At 42.3% G+C, this 27,240-nt stretch overlaps 1 protein-coding gene and 1 pseudogene across 1 annotated transcript in view; one reads left to right on the forward strand and one right to left on the reverse strand.

Moving 5' to 3' along the window:
• Positions 1-21,304, forward strand: part of TMEM170B (transmembrane protein 170B) — a gene marked incomplete at its 5' end in the record, with an annotated part of 37,074 nt that extends 15,770 nt beyond the window's left edge. Inside the window, 2 exons of the mRNA XM_013007132.3 lie at positions 9,389-9,559; positions 19,330-21,304. Coding sequence (XP_012862586.2) covers positions 9,389-9,559; positions 19,330-19,460 — 302 coding nt within the window. The remainder of the gene's footprint in view (positions 1-9,388; positions 9,560-19,329) is intronic.
• LOC105979492 lies at positions 2,881-3,449 on the reverse strand (annotated as a pseudogene).
• Positions 21,305-27,240: the final 5,936 nt, after the last annotated feature.

Below are 27,240 nucleotides of genomic sequence, written 5' to 3' on the forward strand. Positions count from 1 at the left end.
GCCAGGTTGGCACAATAAACTAAGTACCTCATCTGGGAAGGAGCTTCTCATTTTACCTCAGCAGTAACAGACCTTTGCTTGAAATAGGATCCTGGGTCCTGGATGTTTTTGTGCTTCTCCAAGGAGCAGTTGTTTTGTTTTGCCTTTTTCTGCCCTTTTCACAACGAATGCTGCAGTGAGTCGATCTTGTGCCCTGCAAGGTCAGAGGCTGTGCTGCTCTCCCAGGGCTTTTGCTCCAGAAAGAGGCTTCTTGTATTTCCTCAGGAAGCCATTGGCTCCTTTGTATAGGCCGGTATCACCTGTGGCGACCCTCCCGGCTCCTGCAGGCCTGCCTATCCTGGTGCACTGAGAACACCTGTGGAAAAGAGTTTGTAAGTGAGTGTGAGCTTTCCTGGTGCCTCAAGACCCCAGTTACTCTAGGCTGGCGTGTTACACTTTTAACAGCCCGTTACAATAGTTTATATCTTCATACCCGCCTACATTATGCCCACCTCTTAATCCGATGGCTTGCGCAGGTGAAACAGTTTTTGTCTTCTCTCTTCTTTTGGAGAGGCCTGTCCAAACTCTTGGAACTCAAGTAGTCCAGTTGCTTTTCAGCCTTAGCTTACTGATGGGCTAAAACATTACGATTTTGTAATTCATAGATTTATTTTAATCGTTGGGGTAGAAGTGAGGTTCCTTGAGCTACATTTTAAATTCTAATTAAAATATTAAAATTTAAATCTAGTAACAGAGCCATTATAGTAGTTAGCGATTTTAACTTCCACGAAGTAAGCCAGGCATTTAGAAGAAAAGACACTGGAAGTATTATAAACTTCAGATTTCCTGCATTTTATTAAAACATGGTCTATACTATAAAGGTATAAGTAACTGTCACATTTTATACTGGACATTTCCCTGGTTCTCGTTTCTTGCCTCCTCCTGTCCTGTGGTGACAGTCTTTGGAGGCACTAACCACACTCTTTCATGCGTCCAAGCCCGATGGCATTGCCATTTCTCCAGCTGTCCATGCCAGAAGTCTGGGTGGCCAGGCATAATGTTTGCCATGCAGGCCATCAGCAAGTCCTCCTAATTCTTACGAAGTTATTTTGAGTTATTTTTGAGTCATAAGGCCAATGCCTAAATCTTGGCATGAAGTATTCTTAGGGTTGCCCATCTCCTTCCAGTTCATAGCTATTAAATTGTTCCAAAAGGTAAATCCAGTTGTACCAGTTCCTTATCTCACATCTTTCTGTGGTTCCTATAACTCGCTACTTTCTGGACAAGTTCACATTCTCTAGGGTATAAAGGACCCCAATAGTTCTTCTCAGTGTAAAACACCTAGATCAACGGTTCTCAACCTCTGCGTCATGACCCCCTTGGGGGTCAAACGACCCTTTCACAGGGGTTGTCCGATTCATAACAGTAGCAAAATTACAGTTATGAAGTAGCAACAGAAAGAATTTTATGGTTGGGGGGTCACCACACATGAAGAACTGTATTAAAGGGTCGCTGCATTAGGAAGGTTGAGAACCACTGACTTAGATCATCCATGGCCTCATTCCTCCACCCAAACCACTGAACCCGTTGATGCTGAGTGGAATTCTGACCCAGAGAAACCCTATTAAGTTTCTGAAGCTGGAAATCTTTACAGAAGCAGACGGCTGCATGTTTCTCTCACAGAACAGCTGGTGATTTTGAACCTTAGACCTTCTGCTTCATAGCCGAGTGCTTAATCGCTGCACCACGAAAGCTCCTTTATCTTGCCACATTTTCACTCATGTTCCTTGGCTTTTGCCAAACCAGACTGTTTGCAATTTCACATTCTGTTTTGTACATAAACCCATGTTTTGAGCATCGTGTTTTAGAGCAGTGGTTGCTCAGCCTTGGCCGTGTACCCAAACCACCTGGGAAACTTAAATGTTCTGGTGCTAAACCATGTCCCAGACCAACTAAGCTGGTAGAGTCGGGCATCATTGTTTATTCTGGCTCTCCCAAGTGACTCCAATGTTTAGCCAATATTTAAAACTGCCTTATTTTCTCATCTTCATCCCATTATAACTGTTAAAAACATGCAAAGTGTGCTTGATAGTATTTGTAAGGACTGCGGCTATAATGTTCAGTGGGGGTACTCATAGGGTAACCTTGCTCTCAGGGAAATATATCAAAATCATCTAGGCCAGGAGTCAGCAAACTTTTTTTTTGCATAGGGTGGCTAATCTACCTAGTTGGATAGGAAATCTGGCTTCGTGGAACATTTTGGTTTATTAACAACTACTGTCTTTTCCACTGTAGACAGAAAGTCGCCGTGTTGTTGTTGTTAGGTGCCATCAAGTCCATTCCAGCTCATAGTAACTGTGCACAGCAGATGCAGCGCTGCCCGGTCCTGTGCCATCCTCACATTGTTCTCCTATATGAGCCCACGGCAGCCACGGCGGCATCCTTCTTGTTGGCGGTTCCTCTCTTTTTTGTTGCTCTGCTGCTTTACCAAGTATGATGTCGTTCTCCAGGGTCCCATCTTTCCTGACATGTCCACGGTACGTGAGAGGAGCTCTCTGGCCGTACTTTTTCCAAGACAGATCTGTTTGCTCTTTGAGCAGTCCATGGTGCTTTCAGTAGTCTTCTGTCCAACATCATAATTCAAATGCATCGATTCTTCTTTAGTCTTCCTTATTCAGTGTCCAACTTCCATATGCATGGGAGGAGAATACCATGGCCTGGGTCAGGCACCCTTTGGTCCTCACAGGTAAGCTTTAATTCTCTGTAAGCACTTAATTCTCTGCCCCTTCTGCCATATCGCCTCCTTCTCCTGCACTGTCTGATGTTCATGATAAAGGTGATGTCTTTGTAGGAGTCTTCATTCAAGTACCAGGTTCTGTACTGGCCTTATCAAAAGTCATTTTAGCTAGTGGGAGTGGACAGGCAAACTGGGTTATTAAGGATCTCTTGGTAAAATACAGAAACGTTAAAGAGTCAGCCCCAGGTGGATTGGGTAATGTGGGCTGCATTTCCTTCTTGCTTATATCAAATGCTCCTTGGGAAGCTCCTTGGGAATTCTCTATTGTTGTCTTTGATCAGCCCCACATGCTACTTCAGCAAGGTGCTAGTGATAATCTTCCACTTCCAGGTAGAAGACCATACTTTCTGGGTTAGTTGCATTAGCGATTAAATACTTAAACAACAATTCTGGGATCGTTGTGCAGATGAATTGCATACTCCACTTGCTCCCAACAGTCCTTAATCAGCTGCAACTTCTTGTCGGAGGTGTTTTTCTGCTGGATGCTCAAGGATGACCCTAGAGGCGGATCTGCAGGCCCAACAACATCCTTGGGCCACTAAGAGCAGATTGTGCTCCTTGTTGGACAGGTCGGCCCCCTGCTTCATTACGGCCATCATGCAGGTGGCCCTGTTGTCGTAGCACTCAGCCTGCTTGACTGTCTTTGCCTTCTGATCACATCCGTCTTCTCCATGGTGCATGGCTGACCTCTGGAAAGGACAATGAGAAGAGACCTGAAGGAAGTACGGAGAGTGACTAGAAGCAATCTTGATCTGGTAGGGCCCTCCTTGAAAACCTGCAGTCTCCCAGCTCATTAATAATCTTAGCTCACCAATTTTCCAGATGATGTCTTATCCTCCTCTTAAGAATAAAGATATTTTCAAGGTGCTTATATCAAATGCTCCTTGGGAAGCATTTCAATAGCAATAGATTTTCAATCGCAATAGATTTACCCAGTGCAATGAGTCTTTTTATCTCTCAACTGCTGCTCCCATGAGCTTTGATAGTGAATCCAAGCAAGATGCAATCTTTCACAACTTCAATCTTATCTCCATTTATCATATTACCTATGGTCCTGTTGTGAGAATTTTGTGTTTCTTCACATTTAATTGTGATTCATACTGAGGGCTATAGTTCTTGATCTTCACCGGCAAGTGCTTCAAGTCCTCCTCACCTTCTTCATCAACGAGGTTGTATCATGTGCTTGTCAAACGTTGTTCTAAGCCTTCTTCCAATCCTGATGCCACACTCTTCTTCAGATAAGCCAGCTTCTCTGCTGATATTCTCAGCATGCAGGCCGAATAAGTACGGGCGAGAGGATGCTACCCTGATGCGCACCTTTCCTGATTTTAAGCCATGATGTATTCTTTTGTTTTGTTCACACAACTGCCTCTGATCGATGTACAGCATTTCGTAGACATCTAGGAAATTTCATTTCTCTAAAACGATTTTGTTAAGGATTGCAAACAAAAGCTCATAAGATAATTTTTGGGTGACTTGGCAACCAGGGCCTGTGAAAGAAGCAGCTTGGGAACAACTCTATTTCTAGTGTTTGGAGGCTGGGGAGAAAAATCACAACTCTTCTTGTTCCTTCCTTACCAAAATGTAAACAAATATACAGCAACAATAAAGGCAAAACCAGTTTAAGGTACAGATCATGGCCAGCTTTGAGTGGGAAAAATGAGACCAGCCGAGGAAGACAGCCTTCTTCCAGTGAATTTAGGTGACTGTCTAGAAGGAAGCTTCAGAGTTTCTGTTTTGTGTTTTCTTGACTCTAGCCAAGTCTCTCCCGGTTTCCTCCCTTTATTATAGAATAAGCATTAGGCTTTTAACGGAAAGGTCTGTGGTTCAAACCCACCAGCCAGTCTGCAGGAGAAAGATGAAGCAGTCTACCCCTATACAAATGTACAATCCCAGAAACCCATGGGTGGTCGCTGTGAGTTAGAATCACAGGATGGTGGTGGGTATGGATAATTGCTAGAAGGTTAGATTAAATGGCAGGTGGGTGGAAAGAGAACACTGGACCTCCAGGGTGTTTGTTTTAGCTGCACCGCCTTAACAATGTAAGAAAGAAAAGCCCGTGGTACTAGCTTCTCAGTAAGGAGCGCTGGTGACACTGGCGTAGATGTTGGACTGCTAACTGCAAAGCCATTGGTTCACATCCAGCCGCATGGGGGAAGAAAGATGTGCTGTCTACTTCTGCCAAGATTTACAGCCTGGGAAACTCTGCCCTGTAGGGTCCCTAGGCGTTGGAATTGAGTCAGTGGCAGTGGGTGGTCCACTTAGTAGCTTCTCCTTCCTCTGTTCTTGTTTCCTTTGAGGAGTCTGTGTTTCTTCTCACCGGAACTGCTCCATTAGCTTCCATGGGCTTGCCAGTGGAGAGTGATAGGGTAGGCAGAACTCCTTGCACAGTGAGTGCTCAAGATCTTCAAAGGTCCTGTTCACTGACTGAGTGATTCGGTGATTCAAAATCATATTCAGTTGTAAGTAACTCATCAGCAGTGAGTTTGATTTTGGCTTTTTAGTAGTGCAGTGGTTAAAGCACTCAGCTATTTCCCTAAACGCCTGATTCAAATCCATCAGCCACGTACTTCTGTAAAGATTTACAGCTTTGAAAACCCTATGGGCAGGTCCACACCAGCATAGGGGCCTGATGAGTTGGCATCAGTGTGATGACAGTGGGTTTGCATTTGATTAGAGAGTAAATACTGAGTACAAATAGCAGGTACCATCCTTTGGCTCAGGGAATATTTGCACAGGAGGATAATTTTCAAGGTGATACCTACATTTTTGAGGCTCAGCTCTCAGTTACATGTAACAAAAACCTGATCTGAATTCATGTAAATAAAAGGACTTTTATTACAGAATGTACTGTAGATTGTCTTCATTTATGAGGTATGAGAATCAAGATCAGGCAAAGTTGTTTGCTCTGAGATAGGCTGGTTATCTCTGCCCTGCCACACCCATTATTGCTGATAGCACTCTCTACTCCAGGCGTCCTCAAACTATGGCCCGTGGGCCACATGCGGCCCTCCGAGGATATTTATCCTATCCGGCCCACCGGGTGTTTTTGCCCCATTTGTTTTTTACTTCAAAATAAGATATGTGCAGTATGCATAGGAATTTGTTCGTAGTTTTTCTTTTTAAACTATAGTCTGGCCCTCCAACACCGGGTCTGAGGGACAGTGAACTGGTCCCCTGTTTAAAACGTTTGAGGACCCCTGCTGCTCCTCTGCAGGATTCCTTAGTTCTTTGGAGTGGCCACACAGAGCTCACGAAAGTTGGTTTATTATGAAAGTACCAGGTTACACCTGGGGATGAGAAGCAACGTAAGAGTAACAGGAACAACTTGGAATAAGTGTCCGGAAGCACACAGGAAAGGCCTGGTAGGCTCTTCTAAACTAGAGAGCACATTCCGCCATTCTTCAACCTGGACATGGCTCTCAGTTACATTCTGCTGTCAGGCTTCCTGCCAGCTCATAGCCAGTGAAGCAGCCTTCTTAGCTCTCTCTGCTCTTCCCTGCCGTCATACTTCTGCTGGCTGACCTCCCTGCCCTCAGCCAGCGTAGCGGCTTCAGGACCACGCTCCTTTCTCAGGACACTGCTTCTCTGTCAGCTCAGGGCATCTCCAGCATCTTAACTGTCAGCAATCTCCGCTAAAAAAGCAAAACCAAAACCAAACCCACTGTCATTGAGTCAATTCTGATTCATAGTGACCTAGTGGGTTTCTGAGGCTGTAAATCTTTACAGGAACAGAAAAACCTCATCTTTCTGCCCAGGAACAGAAAAACCTCATCTTTCTGCCAGGGATTCTAACTGCTGACCCTGCTGTTAGCAGCCTATTGTGTAATCCACTATGCCTCTAGCTGCAGTCTCTTTTTTTAAAACAAACCTTGCCAGAGTTATCTGTGTCCCAAAGGACATACTCTCTTCATGCCTTCTGCCAAGGAAGAGGCTTCTTAAACCTTCACATTTCAACCACTTAAAAAAATAAAATCACTGCCATAAAGTTGATGCTGACGCCTACCAACCTATAGGACAGGATAGAACTGCCCCTGTGAGTTTCTGAGACAGCAACTCCTTACAGGAGTAGAAAGCAGAGCGACTGGTGGTTTTGAACTGCTGATCTTGTGGTTAATGCATAACTACCACACCACCAGGGCTCCTTTCAACCACTTATATATCTTAATTCTCACCAGTTGCAAGGTGATCAGAATTTAACCAATCCTCAGAGATGTTTCTCCCTTGGGCATAGTTACCACCCTCCAGGCTAGAAAGCATTCTGGGAGGTCCCTCTATTGCTTTTCTAAAGAAGAGGCAAAGGAAACAACTCCTTAGGCTTCAGAAGAAAATCTCCCAAGTAATTTTTTCCAAAGAATCAAAAAAAGCTCATTACAGCACACAAGGAAATTAGGATGTTTCATTGATTCCCAGGATAGTAATGCAGCAGGGCCTTAGAAATCACTGCGCTCAGGACTTGGTCATCTCTCTCATCTTGGTCTAATGGATCTGTTTTTCTTTCTTCCTGTATAGTGGCTTTCATCATTTAATGATGAAATGACCACACACGTTCTGAGCCTCTCAGCATTAGTGCCCCCAAACCATGGAGCCTCTCTAGCTGTAACTCCTAAATTCCCAGGGAAGGGAACCCCCCCTTTTCCTTCTCTCCTTCACCACAGAAGGCTGAGTCACTGCAAGGGCAAAGTACCACCTCTGGGAATGAAGCGGCTTGATTGGGAGGCAACGGCGTATCCAGAAAGAAAGGGAACAAATGCTAGAGAAACTGCTTGCAGAGGTGACGTGGTGGGGCCCATTGTGTGGGGCTGAGGTCCCGTCCCCCCCCACCCCCCGGGAGCTAGACAGGCTCCTGGCAGGGGTGTGGTGGGTCCAGGGCGGGCCTGGACATGGCACAGTATCAGCTGGCTCCACAAGCAGCGGAAGCCTGACCAGCAGAAATGCTCGCTGCCCTACAAGGCCAAGCGCCAGTGAGGGGCGCTGGCCCTGACCCGCTGCCTGCCCTGGCTGCAAGCACGGAGGCCCTCCCCAGGCCCCTACCCACCCACCCCATCCTCCCAGTATTACTGCAGAGCTCCAGGCAGAGAGCCCACATGCTCAGGAAGCAGCATGTTGTGTCGTGGCTACCCACAACCTGTTGTGGGGTGGCAGGCCCTGCCCTCTAGCGACGGGCAGTAGAGGATATATTTTATCTATCCGAGAAGTCTATTTTGGGGACTTCAGCCCATCTCTCCATGGCTGCGTTGACATAGCTGGCTTCCAGCTCCGCCTTCGATGGTCCTGGTGGGTTGGTTGGTTGAGGTGATGGGGTGGGAGGGGGAGAGTGCTGCTCCATTGCCCAGTTTGCCTGACCTTGCCCTGAGGGTGCTAGCCACCTCTTTCACCCTGGGCAAGCATCCACTTGACAAGGTAGCTGAGCAGCCTCCCTGGGACACCCTCCCCCCCCATCCGAGAGAAGTGTTTCAGGCTAGTGGGTGTCCTGGCCTGTAATTCCCCAGTGGCTGTGAGGCCAAGCCCTCACCCTTCAGTGTTGTGGTCCTGGCTGCAGGCCTCCCTATCCCTGCAGCTTGGGAGCTCCGAGGCACCTATGCCCCGCCCCTTAGTATTACCTTGTCTCCCTCCTAGCAGAGAGGGCTGCTTACCAGGAGTTGGTCCCATAGCTCCCCTTCTTTTGCCCGCTGCCTCTGCCTTTGCAGGACACCCTGCCAGAAGGGGGCAGCAGGGCTGAGACAGCCACGTTGATCCCTTGCGCCGCAGGGGCCTGATGCCAAGGGGTACTGGGTCCAGCACTGCCTCTGGATAACAGACCCCACCTCATTGCCTCTCCCAGATGACTTCGAAGGTGACTCACCAGCCTCCTTATCTGTACATAGTGACTGGGGGAGGCGGGTATCCGTCCAGGAGGTGTGGTGACTGCCCACCCTGGGCTGTGTGCAGCCTGACCTCTTTGTAACTATCAGATCAGTGAATGAATAAAACCCTGAAGCAAAAAAAAGGAAAAGAAAACTCCTGCAGACTAGTTTCAGTAAACAGTCTGCTGAATGCTTCTGGAAAAAGGACTCCTAAGCGATGAGTCTCAGCATTGAAAAGAAAAACAATCTGACTGATTCTTTAGTCTAAAATGTTGAGGTCCTAGAGGAAAATTGTCTGAAATCCTTAAATTACAAAAGATAATGAGCTAATTGATTCCAGAGATGATGTGTATTAGGGTTCTTTTGGGGAAGGGATGTTTTGCTTTGGTCACTCTGGTCATCTCTTTTGGTGTAGAAAAGAGAAAACTATCAAACAGCAGTTAATTAACTTACATAATTTATTCTGAGAGGTTTTCATGTGCTATTCCCCGAGTTTATTATTGGTAAATTGATACTGGTTAGCTAAATAATGGAGTCATCAATGGGAATTTGAATACAGCTTTAACTCTCCAAAGTTGGGGAGTTCATTATTTCTCCATCAAGCATTACTGATGATGGTAGTGATTAGAATTTCTATAATTCTATGTGTCAGGGATTGTGCTAGGCTTTCTCATGCTCCCAAATCACAGGTGCTCATTATTTGCTGAACCAAATTAATTGAGATGTATGTCAGCAGAATTCCTAACATTTTCCCTTTTCCTTTCAGAGATGTGGTACTGGATCTTCCTTTGGGCCCTCTTCTCCTCGCTGTTTGTCCATGGTGCTGCCGGCGTGTTGATGTTTGTCATGCTGCAGAGGCACAGGCAGGGACGCGTGATCTCTGTTGTTGCCATCAGCATTGGATTTCTGGCTTCTGTAACTGGAGCAATGATTACTAGTAAGTTGACGTTGGCTTGTTTAAGGCTATCATTTTATATGTGCATGTGCTGGTCAATTCATTCTTGTTTTAAATGTAACAGTGTAATCTTCATTGTGGGCTATTTTCAGCATTATATACACCTTCCTTCAAAGATGAGGACAGTTATCTCTTGAACATAAATAGATATATGTAAGAACTTTTATTTGAACATACGATTTGTGTAATTCTATATAAAGACTGTAAGATTGTGTGGGATATAGAAAACATTACTAAAAAATAGCGAGGAACAAAGCGATTCGGTGGGAAAATAGTGTAATTTGTTTTAAAGGAGGTCACTATTTAGTAAAGAAGAAAGGTAGCTACAAAAATGACCGTAATAATTGTTATTTAAAAGTAAGTATAGAAGCTGTAGGCTTTTGACTCCTGTTAAGAGTTTCAGTCGTAGACAACCACTGGGGCAGTTCTGCTGTTCCAGTGTCCCTCTGAGTCAGAACCAACACCATGGCAGTGAGTTTGGGTTTTTGGTTTGATCTAACCTTTGATCGTTGATGTCATCTGTGATTGTAAAATGCAGTCACACATAATTAACTCTATAGAGACAAATTATAACGGCACGATCTCCCCTTGCTCATTTGAAATTAGCCATTAAGAGCATCCTCTAGTTATTTGCAAGAATTCTACTATACTACCTCGTGTGCATTTTCTTGTAAGCCCCTCAAGCCCATTCCTTTTGGCCTTCTCCTGTTCACACTATACTTAGGCTATATCTTTAACCTTCAGTTCAGAGAGTTACCTCTGCTTGTTTCTGCCTTTTGTTGAACCAGGTCTTAGATTTACCCTGTTAATTCTAGAAGGTGCCACAGCACCTGCATTCATATGGCTGTGTCCTGCACTGGCTGCTTCCTGGACGGCCGTTGATTTTGTCATTGCCAGTGAATGACAGAGGTGTTTCTTGCTGTTCACTCCTGGTCTACTTCTATATCCCTGGGTTAGCTCACTCCTCCCACTAGCTCTGCTTGGGACTGTACAGCAAGGACTTCTTCATTTCCAGTTGGCTCTGAGCTCCGGAGATGAATGGGCATCTTTTTCTTTTCCAGGCCACAGGCTTCCCTTCTTTTTCTTCACAGGGTCCCCTTTTCCTAAGGGGACGGATACCCCCTACCTTCAGAGGAAAACCTGCTCTCATCTCTCTGGGTTTGATCTTGTCTCAGAACACTGATTCAATTGTTGTGAAAGTTGTCTCTTTTCTTATCTTTTGCTATTTGTTTTTCTGTTGTGTCATGTTTGGGTTTGTTTGTTTTTCGGCGCCTCTCATGCTCTGGGTCAGGCCACTGGCATCAAGTCAATAAGAAGATTGTATATTTTGCTTATGTTAATTCCTCACACTGATGATTGTGTTATGACACTGTATGGTGACTTTTTAATTACATTGTCTAATTTTACTGATAGAGAGAAATACTGTGAGGTTTGGTAAGTTGAGCTGATGAGAGAGTAACCAAACAAGAAACTAGTTCTTTGGAAGGCTAATAAGATGGACAGACCTTTGGAAAACTAAGAAAAAAGAGGGTCACAGCACAGAAAAGGAACAAAATACAAAAATTAAGTATTGATCCAATAGAAGTTCAAAAATAAAAATAGAGATTTAGGAATAGCTTTATATATTCCCAAATATAAATATCAAAGTAGGATAATAAGTATTAAAAAATTCAAGCGGTACTCAAAAAGACCCTCATAAAAATCCTAGGAATGCAAAGGTAATTCATTTCAAAAGCACGTGTCTATATTCAATATAAACCCCCAAATGTGAATTTCATTTACTTTCCATAAGCTAAAAATTGTTCTTTTGATTTTCTTTCATCTTTTTACTGTTCTTAACCCAAGTGCTCTACCAACATTTGGCACATGGATTTGGCACATGGATCCTAGTGACTCCTGATCTGACAACACACACTGACCCAACCAACCAACCATTGATATGAATGCTGCCTTTATCACTTGGATATGCAAATCATCTCCCTTTCACGGATCACACTGCTCTGTGGGCACTTTGTTGTCGTACGTTGGACGCTTTTGTCCATGGCTGTCTTTTCTGCCATGCTTCCTGGCCCTTGTAGATTTGTATCTTCTCCTCAGTGCCACCCCAAGTCACCGATTGCTTTCATTCAGCCGCGAGCACTCAGTTTCACGCTGACATTCTTCCCTAGTGCTGAGTACTATAGGCGTCTTTCCTGATTTCTAGTTGATTCGGCCATTGCTTACAATGGCAGCTTCAAATATAATTTATTCCAAGGATCCCATCCCACTCCTCTCCGCTTCATAAATATTTTGCTCTCATATTTCACTACAAAAACAAAGATCATAATGTTTGTGCACTTTCATCTGATTCTTCTTCAGTTAAACGACTCCTTAGCCAAAGAGAAAAGAAAAACACAAACTGGCGGAAGTATTTATTAATATATGTAAGTGTGAAAAGATTAATATCTAAACTATATTTTAAAACCTTTGGATTACATAAAAGAAAGATGTAACATAATGGAAAAGCAGAGACGAGATTTGAAAAGCATTTCATGGAACTAGAAACTCAATTGGCTAATGATAGGTGAAGAAAAGCTCTATCACATTAATTTTCAGGAAACTGCAGGCTAATCACTGAAATACACACAGACAGACATGCGCGCACATGCACAAATAGGAAAGGGGACAGATGAACAAAACATTGTATGAGGATGTTGAGGAACAGGAGTGTAAATTAGCATAACTGCTTTGAAGAATAATTTGGTATTATGTAGTAAAAGTTCAAATTTCTCATATCACAGAACCCAGCACTTTCACTTGTTCTTGATGTGGACAAACTTTTGACTGCATACGTGTGCCAGGGGTTATGTAGCAGCACGATTTATGAGTACAAAGAATCTTACATAAGTAAGAGTTCATCTGCAGTAGCATGGTTAAATAATTATAGTATATTCAAACCGGGAAATTTTAGACAGCAGTGAAAATGAAGGAATTTCACCTACCATCTGTGAGCTGGTATCCCATGCTCTGACACATTTATGACAATAATAAAAGTCTGCTATCTAAGTACTGTGGGCATTAACAGTGGCCGTGGCCGTAACAAAAGCTAGGGTGGGAGGCCTAGAGTGATACTGGCTGTGATGGTTACGATGATGTTTCAACTTGACTAGGTCATCATCCTTTTCAAAACATTTCCTTTCTACTTGAGCCCTTGGTATCGGCTCCTCATTTTTTTCCCTCTGTGTACCCCCTTCCCACACTTGTGAACCCTTGATAAATTACAAATTATTATTATTTTCATAGCTTATGCAGTCCACTGTCTCCCATCACCCATGTTTCTGTTGTTCATCATCCTGGGTAGGTGAGGTTATACATCCATCATTGCGATTGGTTCCTCCTTTCTCCCGCCACTTTCTCCCTAACCTCATGGTATTACTACTTTCATTATTGATCCTGAGGTGTGTATCTGTCCTGGATACTGTGTGTTGAGAGCTCTTATCTACACCAGCGTACATGCTCCAGTCTTGCCAAATTTATAAGGTAGAACTGGGGTCATGATAGTAGTGAGGGGAGAAAGCATTAAAGAACTAGAAGAATGTTGTGTGTTTCATCAGTGCTATGTTGTACCCTGTCTGGCTCGTCCCTTTCTTGTGACCCTTCTGTGAGGGGATGTCCAGTAGTCTACAGATGGGATTTGGGTCTCCACTCCGCGCCCCCTACCCCCCTCGATTGCATCGATGTGATTTTTTGTTTGGGGTCTTCTGATGCCTGATACCTGATCATGTCATGGGGGTGATGGCTGTGGAGTTAGAATGCGTAAAGGAGGAACAGCGTAGAAAGCGCAGAATGCTGCTTAGCCTTCTCAAGCGGGACTGAGAAGCGGCACACCGTTTCTCTATTAAAATGGCTCCCAGCACACTGGTGAGACAAAATGGCCCCGAAAACTAGTCAGCTCTGTACGTTTCTGCATTCCTCTGCTTGCTCTAGCCCACAGCAAAAGCCTGCCTCTTCGTCATTAGCGCGATTTAATAATCTTATAAGGATAAGTTCTAAGAACAAGGAAATAAGCATGGTCACAATTGATTGGCTTATGCACCCTATATAAACTGTGTAAAGACAAAAATAAAATAGATCTGCGCCATCAGAGCCTGGTCTTTGGAGTCTGTGTGCATTGGTGACTCTGTCGCCCTCACTCCCCCGCGTGCTGGACCTGTTCCCACACCTCATGATCACACAGGCTCTCTTCCCACACCTCATGATCACACAGGCTGGAGTGCTTCTTCCATGTGGAAAGCTTTATTGCTTCCCAGCTAGATGGACCCTGGACACTGTATCTTTTAATAGACGGGCACCATCAGCTTTCTTCACCACATTTGCTTATGCACCCATTTTTTTCTTCAGCTACTGTCAGGAAGGTGAGCGTCCAAGAATAGCAGGTTATTAGAACCAAGTGTTCTTGCATTGAGGGAGTACTTGAGTAAAGGCTCAATGTCCTTCTACTGCCTTAATACTTAATATATAAATATGTGTACATAGATCCTTGTCTCTATCATTATTTATAAATATATTTACCCATGTATGTGCCTATATTTATACCTCTATAAATGTTCTTTGCCTCTTAGTTCTTTCCTCTATTTCCTTTTATTTTCCTCTTGTCCCACTATCATGTTCGACTTTCATTCGACTTTCAGTAATTCCCCTGGGCTTCATTGCACTTGATCAAGCCCTACCAGGCATTCTACGCCCTACTCACCATCGATTTTAGATTATTTGATGTTCCCTGGTTCCTGGGTTTGTTGGCTCTCCCTTCCTTTCCCCCGTCTCCCCCTCCCCCATGTCCCCACCAGAACCGTTGGTTCCATTATTTCCTCCTCAGGGTATCTTTATAAATGCTGAATACTTAATTGTGTTTCCAAAATCATTTACTAAGCACAAAAAGCTTTTCTTTTGAGTTCCGTAGACTAAGAGTTACAGTGAGACAGTTATTTTTGCTTAACTGGTTGTGGGTGGTCCCATGATGCAATGCAAACCTGCTTTATTTGGGGGGAAATTGTAACTTTCATATTGTTTCTGAATTGCAATTGGATTTTATTTCCTGCTTAATACTATGAAGCACCATTTTTGGCTGTGGAAACATGGTTTTTTGTTTAATTTGCTCGTTTCCAGCTCTCATCTTAGCCCACACTTGATCTTATCTCCCTTTTTACCCGAATCAGGGTATAAAGAGAAGTGGGTCATGTGGTCGGTCGGCTTCTTTGCCTTCCGCTATTCCCAGTAGCACTTTCCCACATGGACCCAGATTGTGCTCTCCCCCAGGACCCACTGCCATCGAGTTGGTTCCAGCTCTTCGTGCCCCTACAGGGCAGAGTAGAACAGCTCCTGTGGGTTTCTGAGGCTGTAAATCTTTACCAGGGTAGAAAGCCTCATCTTTCTCCCAAAGAGCATGGAGTGGATTTGAACTCCAAGATTAGCAGCCCAACATGTCACCTACTATATACCATCAGGGCTTCTCTGTTCTCACCAGAATTGCTGAATACTAAAACAGAACAAAACAAAAACCCTCACTACCATCAAGTCAGTTCTGATTCATAGTTATCCTATAGGACAGAGGAGATGCGTCTCTAGGGGTTTTGAGGCTGTAAATCTTTACAGGAACAGAAAGTCTTCGGCTTTCTCCTGAGGAGTGGCTGGTGGGTTTGAACTACTGACCTTGCAGTTAGTAGCCTAACTTGTAATCCATTACACCAGTGTTTTCCAAAATGGGCGACACTGCCCTCTATAGGCATTGGAATGATCTAGGGGAGCAGGGGGTGGGTGGGCTGTAAAGGCTGGATTTTGCCAGGAGGGCACAGGTAAGTTTTTCTGAAAAGCGGCAGTAGGCCCAATGAATTTGGGCATCTGTGTACTACATCACCAGGACTCCTTAACTACTAAATACGCGAGCTATTTAGGGAAAAGATAAGGACAACAGGAAAGTAAGCAGTGTTTTCCAGCACTCATTCTTCTCTCCCATGATGCTTCGCTCCCTTGTTCTCGTCTGTTTGCTTCCAACTTCCAACTGAAATCTAAATCTAGAGGAGTTGCCTCCAGCTGTGATTCCTGGTTTTCCTCTTTGAGCCAAAAGTCTTCAAGCCATTAACCTGCAATTTAAAAGGAACAAGACCTCTTTAAAAAACAATTATTGGGGGATCTTATAACATTTCCATACATCAGTTGTATCAAGCATATTTGTACATATGTTGCCATCATCATTTCAAAAACATTTTCTGAGTCCTTGGTGTCAGCTCCTCTTTTTACACCTCCCTCCCCCCTCCCAACCTTGTGAATCCTTGATCAATGATATATTGTTATTGTTATTTCATATCTTATACCTGTCCGTTGTCTCCCTTCACCCACATGTCTGTTATTCGTCCCCTTTGGGGGCTATATATCCACCCTTGTGATGGGTTCCCCCCTTCTCATTCTTCCCCCTTCTGGACCATACCCCTACCCTCATGATTTCGCTACTCCCAGTACTGTTCCTGAGGGGTTTTATCTGTCCTGAATTCCATGTGTCGAGCGCTCTTATCTGTACCAATGTGTGTTCTCCGGTCTAGCTGGATTTGTAAGGTAGAACTGGGTCATGGTAATGATGGGGAGGAAGCATTCAGGACCTAGAGGAAATGATGTGTGATTCATTGGTGCTATGCTACACCTCAGTTGAATCATCCCTTCTTTATAAGCCTCTGTGGGGGAATATCCAATTGTGTACAGATGGGCTTTGGGTCTCCACTCCAACCCCTTCATTTGCATCGATATAGTTGTTTGTTTTGGATCTTTTAATACCTGATACATTTTTCTGTGGACACCTCATGATCACACAGGCTGGTGTGCTTCTTCCATGTGGGCTTATTTGCTTCCCTGATAGATGGCTGCTTGTTTAACTTCAAGCATTTCAGACCCCAGACGCTATATCTTTTGATAGCCGGGCACTGTCCGCTCTTCACTACATTTGCTATAAATATTGTGTCTTTCAGTTACATAGTAAACATATATACAAGGTTTTTTTGCTACATTTATGTTACCTGGTGTATAGTATATTTGTACCCTGTTATTTACTGAACTTTGTCACTGTATACGAATGAAGTATTTTTGTCTGGAAAATAGGATTGAAAGATATAAATCCATGTCTGTTTGGCCTTTAGAATGAACGTTTCTTGGAATTGTAGTGGCTCCACGTTGCCTGCTCACTGCAAGGCCAACAGTTGGCAGCCCCAGCTGGCCGCCCCGCAGGAGAGCCAGGGCTGCCTTCTGTACAGTGTCCGTCTCGGACACTCACAGCACGGTTCTGCACTTCCTACAGGGCTGCTCTGAGGCAGCGTCCACCGTATGACAGCGCGGGCGTAGTTGATTGATCTGATGGCTAGTACACAAATACTACGATGATTATTGTGTGTGTATGCTTATGCATGGATATGCATGTGTTTATAGTTCTGGATACTAATTATTATTGTGTTGTCCATAGAGCATATTTCTTTTCTAGACTCACTTTTGTAGTCAATTCTGTGTAATTTTTGTGCATGTATGTATGGTCTTAATATTTGAATCCACGAGTCTAAAACCCATGTTCCATTTTCTCCAGTGCCTGAACACTCATTATTACTTGTTTTTCTTTCTTGGATCATAATTGAAAGCTTAGGGACAGAGATTCAGAGAGAAGAAGTCCAAACTGGGTTTTTTTCTTTTCAAATCTGTCTTTGTCATTTCCGACAGTAAAGATGGTAGAAGACCATTAAGGAAATTTAAGAACATCATCTAATTCTAAAATTGAGGGGGCTTGGGGGTGGGTGGGTTTGACCATTAGGCTAATGAACAAAATTCCTGATGAAGTAAACATTGATATCACCTGGGGTTTTGTTTATTGAGTAGCAGTTACTTTATTTCCCCTCCCCCTGCCCCCCAAACCTTAACATTTCTAACTTAATATAAACAGGACTGACAGAAAGACTTGAGGACGCATAGCCAGTATAGCCTAGACTCAACTCCCAGTTTTTGTACTGCTCACTTTTGGGGAGCCAGCAATTGAACCTCTCAGAATCTTTACTCTTTCATCTTCAAATTAGAAAATATTGTGCAGAGGGTCTTAGGATATTTGAGTAAAGTAATATTTGGAAAGCTCCTAGAAAGATACTTAGTATGTGGTAAGCACATTAGGTAGTTTAATTTCCTTTTATTATAGAATATGAAAAGCCTTGCCTTAGATAAGCCTTTCCCGAAGTGGGCAGTACAGACGTGGAGGGCACTGGAGTGATCCAGGGGGGGCTGCAAAAGCAGATACTTATACAATATCCTAGATTATAGGCCATAGTACAAATGTTTTTAATTGCCAGCAGGGGCGAGGGAGGGGGAGTTACTGAGTAATTTTTTTCTGAAAAGGGGGCGGTAGGCCAACTAATAAGCTCAGGAACTAATGACATCAATTCTTAGCTTTTCTCATCTATGAAGGTAAGTAAAGCTATTGCTACAAAATCATAAGAACGTCATTAAAACAAAAACATTAAGATGTGAAGCTACTGTTACTGGAAATATCCTCCACTAACATCAGGCCTATACCAAAGGTGCTGTTCACATCTCTAACCCTTCCCCGAAAAATCTGTGCTCTTTGATTGCTGTTACATCAGATTGGCGATTTGGCCCCCGGAGGGCTTCAGATTGTGCTCCTTTTCAGTAGAGTTTTAAAGTATTGCACAGGAACGAGGCTAAAGGGCAAAATCAGAGCTATCCGAGGAGGTACCCCCCCCCCAAACAAAAAAACCCAATGCTCATTTGTTTAGTGATGCCAGGGGAATAGTGCATTTGGAGTTTGTTCCACCAGGTCAGATAGTTAATCAAACTTTCTATTTTGAGGTTCTGAAAAGATGTGTAACTGTGTGTGACAAAAAAGGCCTGGTTTGTGGCAGGTGGGGTACTGGTTTTGCCACCACGACAGTGCACCTGCTCAGGCAGCCCTCTCAGTGTGCCAATTTTTGGCAAAAACCAGCGTGTCTCTCCTGCCCCACGCACTTTCCTTACCTCGCCGCACTTTGTGTGGTTTCTTGTTGTTTCTGTGAATGAAGAGGGACTTGGAAGGACAGTGATTTGATGACTATGAAGAAAACGATGAGGGAGGTGCTCTCAGCCATCTAAACAGATGAGTTTGAAAATGTTTCCAAGAATGGAATCACAGATTTGACAAATATATTAAGTGTCATGGAGAGTACTTTGAAGGTGATAAGGTTATTTAAAAAGTTAAATTCATAACTTTGAAAACAAATCCATTTTGGGGGGCTGGGTGCTCCCTCATGTGTTGGATAGGATAAGGTTTCACAGTGAAATCCTCATAGCATACCCCTCGTTACCCTCCAAGAATGAGTAGATGCTGGTGTGTGTGTGTGTGTGTGCGCGCGCGCGCCTGCAGACAAAGTCCTTGGTGTACTGCCCTTTTTCTTATCATTGCCCATCTACTCTGCACCCCCTCAAGTTGCCATGCATCAGCATCAACTCCGTGGCGGCCGGTGTAATTATTCTATAGATCTATGTTGAAATTGAGTAGATTATCCTGTTTCTCACCTAAACAGTTCAAAAGTGATTTGGTAAAGAATACCAATCATATGACAATGTTTCGTAATTTATAAAATGAGAGCCAGTGCTGATTTTTTTGTTTTTTGATAAAATGACAAGAGATTTTGTTACCCTAGTTAGGTGTGTTTCCAATGATCTAATATGGTTTTGTCTCGCCCCCATTTCTAATGCAGGTGCAGCAGTGGCAGGCATTTACAGAGTAGCAGGGAAGAACATGGCCCCGTTGGAAGCGTTGGTGTGGGGTGTTGGACAGACTGTACTGACTATAATAATCTCCTTTTCGAGGATCCTCGCCACACTTTGAGGCTTCTGTGGGAATGTCTTCACACAAGGAAACCGATGTACAGATTTCCTGAAAATGGCTTTGTTAGCAAGTGGAAATGGAATTGTGCAAGAACGTGGAATGAGCAGGTTAAACTCTGGCCTGGAGCTGTGTGAGAAGATCGCCCTCTGGTGTTCAAGTGATTGCACTACTGCACTGCACCTCACGTGCCTCCGTCCCAGGCAAGGTGCATTCCATACACTCTGTGAAGCTAGCTAGCTACAAGAAAAAGCACCTTGTTTAGCTGCCAATCAGGTTAACATTGGTGTTGAAATCATTGTTCTTAACAGTATTGTGTTAAATTACAAGGACATTTTGAGGAATTGATATATGTGCCAAACCTTTTCTTTTAACATGGATCATGTGACAGTCTGCAAGTGTAGCTGTAGATGAGTGCTGTGAACCCGTTTGACGTGAATTCAGGTGATGTAGTTAGTTTTGTTTTGTATAGCGAAAACTCCGTATGAGTGCTGAATACCAATCATTTCATATGAGATACTTTGTTTGGTTTTTAATGTTGAGTGTTTCTGGGATTTAGGGCCTTAATATGTTTAGGCATTGTTATTTAACTGAAGTGGGAAAAAATAATTAGTGGAAAACTAGCTAAATCATTTTAAGGACTTAAAAAATAAATCTATAGGGTGTATACTTTTCACCAACTTAAACAGCCTTAGGGTGGTTTCCCTCATGCATCAATCTATTTATATGAATTCAGAACGTTATGGGTCACACATACTGATTGTAGTTTGTGCGTCATAAAAATATCATTTGAAACATTTTCGTACAATTTTGTAAGAAAAGAAGTCTGAAACGCAGGTTTGCATTCTTCCTCCCTTCTGAAGAAAGGGTTTGTCTTGTGTCTCACGGACAAAACAACTTTATAATAAGTATCTCAGTGGGATGGTAACTTCGCTGTATTTATCTTGATTCTTGACAACATGTAAATAATCTTTGACTAACTATATTTAAAGAATGGCCTAAATTAGGCTGTGGGAGGAAAGGTCTCATTTGCAGAAAAAGTAACAAGCAACTTCTCTATAGTAAGAGGAATGAACTGTCTTAACTCTGGATATGCAGCAACTTACAGGTTTGCTAAATAAGCCCTGGGAGATAAAGTAAATCGTTATAAAATATGGAAATCTCAGCATAGCAATACAGGAGTGAGTGCTCTTTGATTGAGTCATTTTAGTGGTTTAGTTCTTGGCTTTTTCTTCTTGGTTACCGAAGCTTATTTGAATCTATATGATATTTACTAGTATTTGAATGGTCGTTGGTGGAAAACATTTTGAGAAATTTTAGAAATATGTAATCGATTATAAAAGTACATACAATTCGGAACAAAGAGCCTGCTTAAAATTGTCTCCCAATGAGATTGTTTTGGTACCAGGCACAGTGACAAACTGATAACTCACAGAAAGACTCATTGTGGACTGCAGGAAGGTTAAGGGTCATCTGGCAAATCCCTCACTAGAGCCTCACAGATGTGTCACCTGCTTTGGGGAAAAGTAGGTTTATCTTGGGCCAAATGTAAAGCGTGTTACCCATGCCACCTTCCCTCCATTTAAAAAGACAATACCAACCGCTTCACAGTGAGGAGTAGCTGGGGAGACTTACATCAGTAGAGAAGCTATTTTCAGACGTTTGTTAAAACATGGCTTGGAAATCTGTTAAACACAAACAAAAGCATCTATGCATTCTTGGAGATCTTGCAAGGAAATACCTAAGTTTTGATTTTGTTATCATGCATATGCCTGGAATTATTTTCATGTGTTCTTTTATGTCCTTGATGTTTCTCAATTAAATTTGGGCATACGTTTTCCAAATCAGTTTGATTTTTCTTTTTCTGTTAGAGTTGAATTGTGTACTTTCTTTTCTTAGCTATCCTGCAAAGAATTTAAAGTGCTCATATTCTATTCAATAGCATGTTGAAATTGTTTCAGACTTAGAAAGCATGAATACCTTAACCAATTTTTTTATGATTTAAGAATATTTTCATGGTAAGGGATATGGAGCACATGGTTCATATTCCAGAATTGACCATAAACTAACTAGGACATATTAAAACTAGGAATACACGGACCAAAGAAGTTTAAACTTCTGTTTTTACTGTGTGATGGAGGTGTAATTAGATGAATAGTTTATAGAATGTCCCACAATTATATTACTACCAAGTAATATAAGTTTAAATTATGAACTCTGTGTACTTTTGGGGGAGTTTTTCATTTCTTTGCCATTTTCACTTATTACCATTGTGATTTTTCTTGGCAGGTATTGCTCATTTCATGTTTTGGAATGCAATTGAATAGTGTAAATTTATGGAATTGTCTGGGTAGCTACTTATATGCTGAGATTTTTTAAAAGTTAAGTATTTTTCCTATAGAGACAAGAAACATTAATGATATATATGCAACATATATATCATTATATATACATATTTATAAAGCTGCTACATATGAATACAGTCTAATTGGGAAGCTTTTGTTCAACAAACACTTCATGTGCTGGCAGATAATTTGATATATATATGTTCAGTTGGGTGATAGGTCAAACGTGTGAAGATATTTAAGATTTTTGAATTAGGGGAAATATTTCTTGACTGAATAACCTTATTTGTGATGTGACATAAGCCTTAGATTTGGGTTGTTACAGTTTCTTAAGATATGTATGCTATATGCAGTAGGGAAGGGAGAGTCCCCTGAAGTTTTATACTCCTTTACCAACAAGATGTGTAGTAAGATGACATCTTACTAACAGTGAAATAAGTCAGCTCCCCAAGGAAGAGAAGCCTATATGTCCAAACTATTGATTATTTAATAGAGGGTTTAGAGATGGCCACAGATCAGTTAATGAAGGAACCTCGTGTCTCATTTAAGGCAGAAAGTGATATTTAAAACCCTCAGATGAGGGAGCTAGAAATAATCTGCCCATGGACGATCTTGTCTAGAATGAGGCAAGCCCTTAATGATGGCTGCTTCAGTGCATTCAGCTCAGTGTTTCTTCTTGTAGATCTTAATGTTTGCTACCCCCCCCCCAGAGAAAAGTAGGGCTTTCTACTCCTGTAGAGGGTTACATCTCTGACACCCGTAGGGGGAGTTCTGCCCTGTCCTGTAGATTCATGGTGGTTCTGCATCGACTCCATGGCAGTGAGTTGGGGTTTACAACATTATCGTTTATTACCCTGTGTACATTCTTTGTATTTGTAGCATACATTTCCATAGCCCCACCCCCTCCTGAAAAAGTGTGAAAGTTTTATTTGTGCTTTTAAAAATTAAGAAATGAGCTGGGCTTCATATGATGTATTTGTGTTATAAAGAACAAGAGTAGTTTAAAATCCAACAATGTCATTGGAAACAGTTATGGAGAACATCTCATTGAGTTGCAGAAAGTGAGGCTGCCACTTGAATGTGCCCACCTGATACTCCCGTCAACTCATTCAACTTTTAGAATGTCTTCTGTGGATGTACTCCAAAATGCTGAACTGAGAATTTCCCACAGGCAGTAGAAAGACAACCTTGAGTTCACCAAGAGCTAGTAAGGTGGTTTTAAATCCCAAGACAGCTGAGATGATATTTTGCTTCTTGATTTAGTTATGTATTTTAAGGCCCTTTTTACAACCTCAAATTCCAGTTTTCCCAGTTTGTCCACTTGGAATTTCAGTGACTAAAGTCTCATTGCTGTGACAGTGAGGACCAGAATGTGAGCCAGCAGCTACATCAGAATCTAGACTCTGTCACCTGGTGACTTCTTTGATCCTGAGCAAATCACTCAACCTTGCTGAGCTTCACTGCATGCTCTGTGAAATGCTATTATTACCTCACGTAGTTGTTGGGAGGATTACATGGGCTTGTTTCTGAAAGGCAAAACAGTATATACTTGACAGTTAGTTAAGGTGACCAGATTTTCACATTGGCAAAGTGGGACACCATTGCTAAAACTCATATCCTGGCAAAATAGCCACATGGCAGCCAAAAACCGCATACCCTAGCTTGTTGTGCATTCTTTCCAAAAATCGGGAGTTTTTAAAAACGCTGCGGGGTGCGCAAAAAATTGTTAAAAATCGGAGCTGTCTCGCCGAAAGCGGGACGTCTTGTCACCTTACAGTAAGTGATCAACAGTCATTACGATTCTTATTAAAAAATTACATCTTGCAATAGAATTAAGTATTGTAAAATTGAACTCTTTTCTTCCCTGTGCAAGTTCTCCTTGCGTATATTTTGGGAAGGAAACAAACAAACAAAATCTCCTGTAGCCTTACTTTCCTTCACCTCTTGTTCACTGCTTCATTTTGAAAACCAGCAGGTATTTCCTAGGGACACCTTTGGGAGTTGGTGGCTCTGTTAACGATAATAAGTAAACAGGAATAAATTACTGACTGTACTTATCTCTGATTAAAATAGGCAGGGCAAAGTTAACCAACCTTTACTCCATTCATTACCTTGTCTTAAGATGCCCTGGTGGCAACGCAGCTATACACGGGACTGCTAATCACAAGCTCAGCAGTTTGAATCCACCATCTACTCCCCGGGAGAAAGATGAGGTTTTTCTTCTCTCCTAAAGATTTATAGTCTCAGACACCCACAGGGGCGATTCTGCTCTGTCCTGTAGGGTCGCTATGCGTGGGAATTAACTCAATAGCTGTGAGAGAGGCCTTATCCTACTTACTTTCCAAGGAGCCTTGCTGCGCAGTGTTTAAGCGCTCCTCTGCTGTTCTACACGTTGGTGGCTGAAACCCCCCTGCAGCAGGCTGTGAGGAAAAACTTGGCTCTCTTCCTAAGAAGACCCCTTAGGGCAGTTCTGTTCTCCTACAGAGTTACTGTCAGTCAGAATTGACTCTGGCCCAGGTCTCTCCACATGCCTTGGATCTCTACATAAGCAACTTCCTGTGCTTGTTTAGGGAGGGGGAGAGTTAACCTAGCCCCTCTCCTCCACACCTTGTCTCTCTCCTGCTGTCTTGTGAATTCTGCGCCCCGCTTCAGCTCTGTTGGAGGACAGAACCAACCAAGCCCTCTTTGCCATAGACTAAAGGCAGTACGCCTTACAGTGGGGGCGGGGGTGGAGTTTTTGACTTAAAAGGAAATGCCGAGGTTTTTCATTTATGTTCAGTTTATGATTTAACCCTTTCATGGCACACACCTACATTCCCCTCCTCGGGAGTTTATCAGGTAGCTGCTTCCCCTCCCTGACAGTGCACGTAACCTTTATTCAGTAGGGGCCAGTATAACCGTTTGAGATGGAAGAAATAGGCATTTGCTACAGGTCACTCTTTTTATAGGGCATTTTAATGTATGAGGTAATGCATCTAGGAAGCATGGATTTGCAAAAATTTTGTCTCTTGACTTTCCTATTGGGAAATCAGTCATAAAAGTATGTTTTTTTGGGTCCTGTGTGAAGTTACCTTTCTTGAGATGATACCCTGTTTGCGGGAATATCACATTTGCAGGCCCTCTGAATTGTATGCACCTGTCAAGGGATCTAGACGGCACTGCAGAGTTCAGGGAGATATGTGTCGCAAGAAACAATTCAAAGCAGAAACAGCTTGGTTCTGAAAAGGTTAAGAAGTAACCAGATGGTGCTAAGAACATGTTCTGAAATATTCTCAAACTGCTTCACTCTTGCTGTGTTTCTCAGAAATTCCTAATCAGAATCTCTTCATATAGCTTTAAACTTGTTTTCAAGATGGAAGGGAATTGCAGAAATTCGAATGGGCCTGGATTGCAAAGAATTTTGAGATGATGTGCTGGGTGCCTGGGGAAGTCACGGTTCCCATAATAATCAGGATTCAGTCTCAGTGGTTACAGTGGACTGAAAAATCAAACTTAATCTCCTTTACCTTTCCTGTCCTGTTTTATAACTCCTTGGAGGGAGAGTCTTCGGGGTCAAAAGGGACAGTATTTAATTAGGCATGATGAGATTTTCTTCAGACACATGGTCTTACTGTTTGTTAGCGAGGGAGTCAAGGTGGTGGGTTTCCGTGTCTGAAATTGCATTCTGAAGTCAGCGTTTCTCACCTGGTGGCCAGTTGTGCTCTGTTCTTTGTACGTGATGCCTTGTTGTGGAGGAGCCTGCTGCATTAGTGACCTAAAAACAGATCTGTGTGAAATTTGTTTTGGGGAAGTAATGCGTAGTGCAGAAATTATTTTCCCGAGTTGTAGAGATGTGCCCATTAATGTTTTATTAAATTAGTGAAAACTGATTTCGGAGTGAACTGATCTGTGAACTGTAATATGAATTATAGTCTTCTTCCTCTGAAGTTAGGGGCACTCAGTTTCATATTCCATACATGCAAACTTACATACATAAATCAAACTTGCATAATAGTCCATCAAGACCTTGAGAACTAATTTAGTAATTTCTTGAAAATTCCCTATGCTACAAATTAAACGTATGTACAGCTTGTTAATAGAATCAGAAGTGCTGGTTTAGAAGAGACTATTCTAAATACCTTACGGTGTATGCAGCTATCACCGTATTGAAAATTTAATACTATAGGCAAGTCCAGAGAGCATGGACCTCTTTTTTTTTTTTTTTAGATTATATACTGCACCCATATATAGCTATCCTTACTAGTAACATGACTGTCTCCTTTGGGGGAATGTATTTAGAAATGTAAATGGAACGCAGTATGACATAATTGTATAGAAAGGAACTATAAGGCATATCAGAATCCTTTAGCTGTTAGGCTTTTTCTCCTAAATGTGCTATATTCAGGTAGTTGCCTGAAAGCATCACTTATTTTCTAGAGCCCCGATTGAGTGGATGTTAACTTGACGATGCTGATGATGATGGAATGTTTCCTTTGTCTTTAAACTGAAGTGCATGCGTATCAGCATTAAGTCCTTTTGGGGAGGAACATTTTAAAGTTAACGCCACAGAAAGCAAAACAGGCATGTCTTTGAATAGTAATGACTTTTATTACTTTCAATACTGAATAAACCAATAATCCAATTGGAGGGAGTTTTAAAATTCTGGCTCAGTGCCCTTTCATAACTGCACACTTCTTATTTAGATGAGCAAATATGAAAGTCTTTACCATTTTATTTGTGCAATGTAGTAAAATTCATAGGATTCTACCATGAGTATTAACCCTTTACTCCAGCCATTCTGGGATGAGGGGATCAACTTTATCCAAAGTTAACTGGGGAAAATGTCTTGATTTGAAAGAAAAAAAAAATCTAAAAAGTATTAAAAGACTCACATTCAAGTTTTTAACTCTCAGACCACCAATGAATCATTTTGTAAACCACAGTACAGTTTTAAAAGCTAAATGATGCCTTGGCTTCTTGAGAGTTAAGCTATTTGCAAAGTAAATTTAGCTAGATTCAGTGTTGGTGCAGATGAATTAACTGTACACATTGCCTGTGACTTGGAATTAAAAATATGGATGGTGGAACCAAATTAAATCTTAGCCATTAACTTCTGGTGACTTAATAATATAAATCCATAATTTAGCCATTGACAATACCATATGACAACTTTCATTATATTTTCATGGGATGGTATTTCCTGTCTCTTTTTAATTTTTTCAAATAAGTATGGAATGGGGGAAAAATGTGGGATTCTTGAACTTAGTTTTGTTGTAAACTAGAGACTTTAGTGTGAACAGTATTAGTTTTATATTGTAGAAGGGCAGATACTTTATGTAACTTTTAGAACTCTGTTTATCATCAGGGATTTATTTTTACTATAGAAACAATGTACTGTGAAGCTTAAAGACAAGAAGAGTACACGGTGTTGGAGGTAACGCACAACAAACCAAGGCATA

This window comes from Echinops telfairi, unplaced genomic scaffold (genome assembly GCF_000313985.2).
Source record: "Echinops telfairi isolate 266 unplaced genomic scaffold, ASM31398v2 ScPeMD7_7424;HRSCAF=8462, whole genome shotgun sequence".
Classification (NCBI taxonomy): domain Eukaryota; kingdom Metazoa; phylum Chordata; class Mammalia; order Afrosoricida; family Tenrecidae; genus Echinops; species Echinops telfairi.